The sequence below is a fragment of the Sardina pilchardus genome, chromosome 22 (assembly GCF_963854185.1).
Source record: "Sardina pilchardus chromosome 22, fSarPil1.1, whole genome shotgun sequence".
Classification (NCBI taxonomy): domain Eukaryota; kingdom Metazoa; phylum Chordata; class Actinopteri; order Clupeiformes; family Clupeidae; genus Sardina; species Sardina pilchardus.
In genome coordinates, this window is record NC_085015.1 from 18919435 (window position 1) to 18927998 (window position 8564).

Genomic DNA, 8564 nt, shown 5'->3' on the forward strand with positions numbered 1-8564 from the left:
GCTTGTGTTTTAACCTTCATTGTGGCATCCACATTCTGTCTGCAAAGCACAGGAATACACAGTGGGAAAAAAAAACGTTATCAAGGGGGCAGTCCTTGATATTTCCAGGTGCCATTAACGGACCATTAGGCCTACTGCACAATGTATAAACTAATGATACTGGTAATGCAAGAGTAGGCCTGATATCTGCACTACATCCCCCCATTCAACTTGTCTGTTACTATAACGATTAGTAGGCCTATAGGCTACTACCAAACTAGGCTAAAATTAGTAACAATTTGAAATCTGAGAATTTAGTTTGAGGCCATATAGCCCAGCTCTACAGTATTCTCTAGTCAATTCCTGTGGTCGGAGTTCAACCACTTCAGGTCATGGCTGCAGTGTTTTCACAAATCACAGAGCTGTTAACATATATTGGCTCTTCTGGTTTCTTTTGTGTCAAAAGGTCCTTGATGCACTGGTGCAGAAATATGTATTGGGACTGAAAGAGAATAAGAAACAGGACAGGAAATTAACAAAGACAAAAATAGTGGTAGTAGTAAAGTGTCATCTCTCTGAAATGAAATACTGTATATTAAGCCACTGGGGAATAAGATAGAAGTATGAGAGAGAAATATCCTGCAGATACTTCGTCATTGCAGGACTTCTGGACCAACAATCCACCTTGCCCTCAACCAAAGAGCAAAGATTACAATGGTGTGTATTTCTGTTTCTGTAAGTAATCAACTGCTCTATTGCTGTCACTCATTACCCAGCCACATACAGTGGCTTTCCAGTAAGCCATGCAAGAAAGAAATGTGTATTGTAACCACAAATACGGTCATACAGATAAAGGCTAAATGGCATACACACTTCTCACACAAGCTGAACACTGCAAAAAATGAAATCTAACCAAGTGTTATTAATCTTATATTAAGATTAAAAAAAATCTGTTTGGTGTTGTTTTTAGTATGAAGACTTGCCTGGCGCTCTCTTGAAAGATCATTTTGACTTAAATTAAGAAGACTTTGACTTATTTTGAGGAGTCTTGTCAAGACAAATATACCCAACACATCCATGAGGAAGTGTGAGCTGGTGTGCATAATATCACCTCTGTTTGCACCATGCGGGGTCGATGGCGTCTCATGCGATGGACAAACCCTGCAATGTCCACGGCTTGCTCTCTCTCCACCTGCTGCAGCAGCACATCCAGGGCTATCAGAGTGCCTGTTCTGCCAACTCCAGCACTGACATAACCAAAAACACAAGCGCGCACACACACACACACACACACACACACACACACACACACACACACACACACACACACACACACACACACACACACACACACACACACACACACACACACACACACACACACACACACACAGAAGAGTTAGGGTTTGATTTAATGAATGGCAACTAGAAAGCAACCTTTATGAGACATGCATGTTTCTCAGGGTTGCAGTGGAGTGAACTATACTCTCTGAGGGGTATACTACAAAACAACATGAACTGCAGCTGACTTTAGGCCCATTCAACTTGGGGCAGCTGTGGCCTACTGGTTAGGGCTTCGAGCTTGTAACTGAAGGGTTGCTGGTTCAAGCACTGTTCTCCCATGCCCACATCCACGGCTGAGCAAGGCACTTAACCCCTCATTGCATTTATCACATATGAACAGTGAGGTGAAGCACACACTAACCCAGAGCAGTGAGCTGCTACAGCGGCGCAAGGGGAGCAGTGAGGGCGTACAGTAGGCTACTGCATATGCAATGCATACTGGTCAGAAATACTGTCTGACTTCTGGCAGCCAGAGAGGAACTTACTGTACCACCATGTCACCATTTCACATGACCTTAAAATATCACGGGAGTGTGCGTCTGTATTCAGTTCTTGCAGTTGTCTTTCCACGGACTGTACGAGCGGAAACCTGCCTTCACGATGTTAGTTCAAAGACATGATGGAGCGTATGAAGTCAGCCAAAGTTGGCTACACTTCATCTCAAATGGGCCTTTTGACTGACACCTACGCCAACCAGTATGCATTGCGTTCAACCCAGCATGCATCAAAACAAGTCAGATCTACGCAGATCTGAATCAAGTTGAATGGGCCTCGTGAGTTGAGGCCAGCTGGAGGAGATTATGCATTTCTGTTGCCATTTTACACCCCCTTATGGAAAATAGAAAGTTATTAAAATAATTTGAATAATATTCTTACACATGTACTTATGCTTATTAATAATGAAATAAAGACCCAAAATTATTTGAGCTGGTCCAGCCAAACGGCTGAGTACCAGGCAGAGAGTGTCAGCATGCCACAGGTACTGTATGTTGACCGCTCTCTTGACACACACACACTAATGTTTAGGAAGCAGTAAGGTTATTTCTAGGTTTGTTTAATGTTGCATTGCAGGAGGCTTTAGTTTGGTTTTACCCCCAGACCAAGTCAGTGCTGAGGCCTTTCCCACCTCGTAACAGTATTGAGCCTAAAGCCAGAGGTGCGCTCAGCAGAGATAAACGTTTTAACAGAAAAACCTTTCACATTTAAAAGTTCAAAGGAACAGAGGACCACTGGGAATATTGGCCTTTTTATCAAATTCCAACACACTTCACTTAATGCTTAACATACCACTAATGGGTGGCATCCTTTAGGAATGCTCATAATCTACCGACCTACTCACCCATCTTTTGACAAGAACTTGCGTATATCGTATAGCATAGAGATAAGAGCGGAGTGAGAGTGATTTTAAATGGATCAACACAACATGTAACACAAATGTGCAAAAGCAGCTTAAGACACAAGGGTTAGTTAGATCGCTTTAAGAAATGGACTTGTTATGAACTGCCATCTGCCATCGGGTACAATTACAGTGTAAGTGTTTTAGAAAGACTTTGTTTACTCAACTGCTACATGAAGCGCTGATTTAATAAAAGTATAGCTGACTCTTGTAGCCTACCAACCTGCAGTGCACAACTGTGGGCCCTGAGGATGGAGATCTGTCAATATGCTGCCGAATGAGTCCACGGAACTGGATCAGTTCCTCGGTTCCCCTAGGAACACCATGGTCCGGCCAGGCTGTGAAGTGGAAATGTTTAACCCGCCTTTCCTCGGATTTGGCCTCCTGATCACACACACACACACACACACACACACACACACACAATTAACACTCACTTACTGTATACTTATTGAATTATGAAAACCGTTAAGAGATGACAGAATGCGTCTTACATTTTTTACGGTTAATTCCCGCACAGTCCACTTGCTGTCTTTATGCTCTGATGTCATGGTAATGAGTAGGTCACCATGGCGACATGGAGAAGGACCCTGAGGCCAATACTGGTCGCACTTTGCCTGAAAGACAGAATTGATAGATGCAAATGATAATGGGGGACAAAACAAAACTAATTAAACATCACTTGTTCAGTTCTTGATAACACATACAACATATAACATATGTCACACATGTCACACACACAAGCACACACACACAGAAACACATACATGAAGGAATACAAATACACACACACATGCACACACACTGACATCCACACTCACAAATACACACCCATGCACACACACACACACACACACACACAAATCCACATGCACAGACATGCACACACACATACGCACGTACACACGCACACATACAGTGCACACACGTACCAACAGACAAACACACACACACACACACACACACACACACACACACACATACACACACACTTTTAAACACAAAAGTAAACTCACACATGACATGCACACACTCATTTATAAACACATGTGCTGCAAGAGTAGGTAATTGAATATCGTTGAAATCATCTATCGTTGAAATCATCTATCTTACGCTAAGCGCAATGTAAGTCTTGTTCTTATCTTACATCCAACACAGTGACGATTTTTTTTTTTGCCAAGTGCACAGTTGTGGTCAGGTGCATGGTTAAAAAAGCTGGCACCCTGTCACGAAATCTAAATGAGCCTTTAGCACACAATTTGATCTTGCGCTCCTGTTATCTATCTATCTATCTATCTATCTATCTATCTATCTATCTACTGTATCTATCTACAGTAGCTATCATCCTTATGTACACCCAGTGGCCTGGTCTACAGTAGGTGATACGCAGGTCTGCGCAGTATACAGCAAGATGCATCAAGATGCTTCAAGATTTCACTTCAAAAAATCTAGGATATGTATCAGCATACATTGTCATACAGTATAATTTTGACGTGAGGTATTTTTCGCAAACAGGATGTGACAGTCACATAAAACACTCTTTCCAACAGGCAGTATCCACCCATCTCTCTGAGCATCACAGGCTACCTAAGCAATAGACTTCACCATACTCACCTTTCCATTCTCTATACAGTTGGTTACCATGACAATCCGTTCAGACTTTTGCTCCCAGATCATTCTCCAGAAGTCACTGACGGTGGAGCTGAGTGGACCTTGAGCCGCAATGTATTCCATCTTCTTGCCCCCATAGCCCTTATAGATAAGAATGCAGTGTGTCTTTACCGTGTTTTTTCTGCTGCCAACATGACCAATGTTAACAGATAGCAGTTAGCAGATCAAGATCAAAACAACAACTGAGGGCAGATCACTGAGGAACAGCAGTAGCGTGCTGTGAACTGAACAATCAGTAAGTGCTGTGGATAAGCAATGCTTTAGGAAGTCATGTAGACTGGACTTACGGGTATGAAGTTGGCGTTGATGTAGTCTGAGTTCTGGCCAGCTGTACTGAGCTTCACACGAGAACAGTCATCTAAATAAACAGGGTGAAATCATTTGGTCAAGTGAAGAATGTGTGTTTGTATTGCAGAGGGGGATGTGTGCAAGTTGCTTACATGGCAGTATATCGATGAATCTGTTTTTGCTCTTATTCTCTGGAAGAGTTGCTTCAAGTTGAGTTAGGTCTGCTCCTACAGTGCTGAATTGCTTTTAAACACAGACAAACAAAATGAACACATCTGTGACTGGTAAAATGATTGAAATACTCAAAACAGACTTGACTTTCATAACAAAGTTCTCATCTATCTCTGTGAATTATGTTGTATCTCACCGAATATTCTACTGAGAATTCTTGATTCTCAGCATGGCTCAGCCGGTAATAATGATCTGAAAATTTCTTCACTGGAATGGCCCTGAACAAAGTGCAGTCAATTGGTATTGTAAAGCAGGAAAATGAACCAACATTTGCCAACTTTAGCAACATAAATTATACTGTGTCAAGACTTTTGTGTAACAATACTGTGAGTCATAGGAAAGTTGTGTATTTTGTGCTTTGACAATAGTTTAGCTCTAAACTTTACACAGAATTACATTCATCAAGCAATTCATAATTGAAAAATGTAATTCATAATTACCTTTTTATCAATCAATTATTCAATAAAACATAATTAATGAATAAAACATACTTGTCTTGTGAAGGACCAGTGTCTGGGTGCCTTTCATACATTGGCATGTGTACTTTGCTGTCCAGGAAAGAAACAGAATGCAAACATGTTGACGTTAGCAATCACTGTTTGAAATGTAAGGTCCAGTTATTTTTCTTGTGAAATGGTTTTGTCCAAAAGTAACCTGAGCAACTTGGGCTTTCTTCGCAGCACAAACACTCCCATTGCTACCAGGAGGCCCAGCAGAATGATGACCAGCACTGGAACCCAGATCACCGCTGAGGGGAACAGAGCAGGTACAGACACAGGGACACACAGGAGATCTTAATATCTGATTTAACAGCAAACATTTAAATTCATGATATATTAATAAAGAATACTGATTGACTTTGAGGAGCTGCCATCATACTGTAGCTGAGGAATCCTCTGGACTTCCTAGTATTGAGTCCTTAGCAACGAATATATCAACAAGTGCTGAATGTTCATTACCTAGTGTGCTTTGCTGAATATTCATTCATATTGGTTATTAAATCATTTAATTGTTAATTTGTAGAAGCCTGATATTGTAGAAGATAGACCGACAAAGTGTTTGTGTTGTCATGTACATTCTTAAAACGGATGTACTATCCCTATCTGGACACAGAGGTGTGCTAGAAAACAATGCAAGTTGTGTTATTTTAACAAATAAAAAAAGGAAACAGCACAAACTGCGTTGTCCCTATCAGGAGACATTGATAAAAAACAATGCAAATTGTGTTGCTTTCAGCACATTTGTTTTAAGAGTGTGTGTTATGTTCTTGCATGCAGTGTAATGTTTGACTGAAACAGCCCTTTGATTGAAGTTCAGATGGCACAACTAGATTGTAAGCCATTGAACTTAATGCTGTAAATGTTAATGACTAATCCAGACAGTTCTGACATAAATCAAGCTGAAGTCATTTCAACACATTGGGTAAACACAGCCTCTCAGTTACTTTGAATACACAATTCTATACCATTGGTCATTCACCCAAGTGTTTCTCCATTCATCTCATATTGTTGGCCTAAGGCCCAGCTCTAACAGCTTCCTTACCAATATCGTACAACATTTTATCACTATTCTGTAACAACCCTGATGAGTTTCCTTTGACCCCGCCCACTATTGCGCCTGGGCTCCGTCTCCCTCTCTCTCTTTAGCAGGTGACGGTGACTATGGCACAGATGCACGCAGGTGTGCGAGATCACACTTGATTGGTATGTGGATATGAAGCCTGCTCTCCCCATGTAGTCCGGCAGCCCAGAGCCTTTTTCATCAAAAGAAAAGAGTACCGACATTTGAGCACAGGGGCATTCAGGAGATGACCTCTCATATGCAGATATGGATGTCTGCCCGAGCCCCACTGCTGTGTTTGGCCCCTGAGGGCCTCAAAGAGGGCTGAAATAATGTGTTCAATCAAACACTCAAAAGTACCATCTCAAACCAATCTGATATGAACAGGCAGGTCACACGGAGTACTGAATGGCCCCTGCCAGACAAATTATCTGCTGTGAAGGGCCCAGCAGACACCAAATTATCTTTTAACATAGAACAAACTGCACTGACGACCGTAGCATGCCTTAGGCATACCAGCGGGGATGTAATTTGGCTACGGGTTTTCTAGGAATGTTTGAATGGGCACTGCACTAGTTTACTTAAAAATCTATGTTTGTGGCATGAGCCGGCATGATACAATTGAAATATATTACTCAATTTCAAAACTGTATGACAGAAAAAAACAGTTACTTATTGCAAACTTACTTGATTGAGTTTGACAGCTGATTGACTGAAGTGGACTCTTCATGGCTCCAGAGAGTGTTATGATGTTGACGCTGTAGGTCTTTGCAGGCTGCAGCCCATCCACTATCAGTTCTTTATCTGGTGTTGAATTATAACTTTTCCCACTCACATTCACCTCCACTCCAGTCAACACACCATATGGTTGATCCCACTTCAGCCTCAAAGAGTAGTCTCCACCAGCACATTGCAAATTGGTCACTTCAGCAGGAACTGTATGGAGTAACAGAAATCACAGAGGGATAAGGGATTATATTAAAGGTAAATGTTATCAAAAGAAATATACTACCGGGAATATATTGGTTAAATAGTTGTTAAATATATGGTACATTGTATTGTATAGTGGGAAAAGTATTCACCCAAAGTTAAACTGTCCACTGTACACTGTAGGAGTTTCTCCTGATCTAACTCATAATACAGTGACACACTGTAAGTATCCCCAGGGATAAGGTTAGAGAAGGTCACTTTGTTTCCCTCCTTAATGCCATTCACATCACTATCATTATGAGCTGTTGCCGTGGAGAACAGCCCCAGAATCTCTGCCTCAATGGTGGAGTTGCTGACGGTCCACTGTGAGGTAGCACAGTTGATTTCTTTGAGACAAAGACAAAGAAATGTTCTTTGCAACACATCAAAACATTTTAATAGATTAGAAACATGATCTATTTTCGAGGATAAGGGTTAAAAATAATGTGCAGGTCAGAATGTTAAGAGTGTGACTGCAACATAAATCAAATGAGCACTTAAAGTGATTTGGTTTCACCAAAAGTTGTTTATATTTTTAAAATAACCAGCTAAATAATTCCCACTCCTCCCTTCAGTCTTCCTAAAACACTGTGTTGATTTGCTGTACTTATTTATAGCTCTCTCTGTCTGAGTCACTATTTTTTAAGTTTAATGAAGAGTTAGAGCTATGCAGTGCAGTACTAGCCTGGCGAGCCAGAACCACATCAAGATGTAGGGTCTGGGAACTCACCATAGGCAGGGGTCAACCGGAGGGGTGGGATAAAAGCATTGTCTTTCAAATCCCCTCTCCATGCAATAGCCAGGCCTGATAGAGATCAGGTTTGAGCTCTGCCTTGTACGATGTCAATTAAAGGCTATTCTCTTTATTGTCTTTGAATATATTTGAACATTTCAGGCACAGGTCATTCCTGTCTTATCAGCCCTGAATAGTGCTACAACCAATCATCTTATTTTCAAGTGGTAGGGTAGCAGGAACAAGACTTCACGCTAACTTTGTTTTAGACCATAGGGATTTGAATCAGGAGGGGACTTACTTGTAACAACTAAGAATTCATACCCTGTGCTGTTCACTCCCTCAAACACAGTGGAGAGAGTGAAGGAGTAGTTTGTCCCAGCAAGGAGAGAT

General features: G+C 41.4%; 1 protein-coding gene across 1 annotated transcript; it reads right to left on the reverse strand.

The window, feature by feature from the left end:
• Positions 1-364: 364 nt before the first annotated feature.
• Positions 365-5604, reverse strand: LOC134069667 (receptor-type tyrosine-protein phosphatase eta-like). The gene is made up of 9 exons (XM_062525694.1): positions 5541-5604; positions 5046-5119; positions 4831-4921; positions 4678-4748; positions 4334-4471; positions 3214-3336; positions 2943-3103; positions 1091-1226; positions 365-481 (listed from the first exon to the last, which is right to left on the reverse strand). The coding sequence occupies exons 1-9, from the start codon at positions 5602-5604 to the stop codon at positions 365-367; spliced, it is 975 nt and encodes a 324-aa protein (XP_062381678.1).
• Between the last annotated feature and the right edge of the window lie 2960 nt (positions 5605-8564).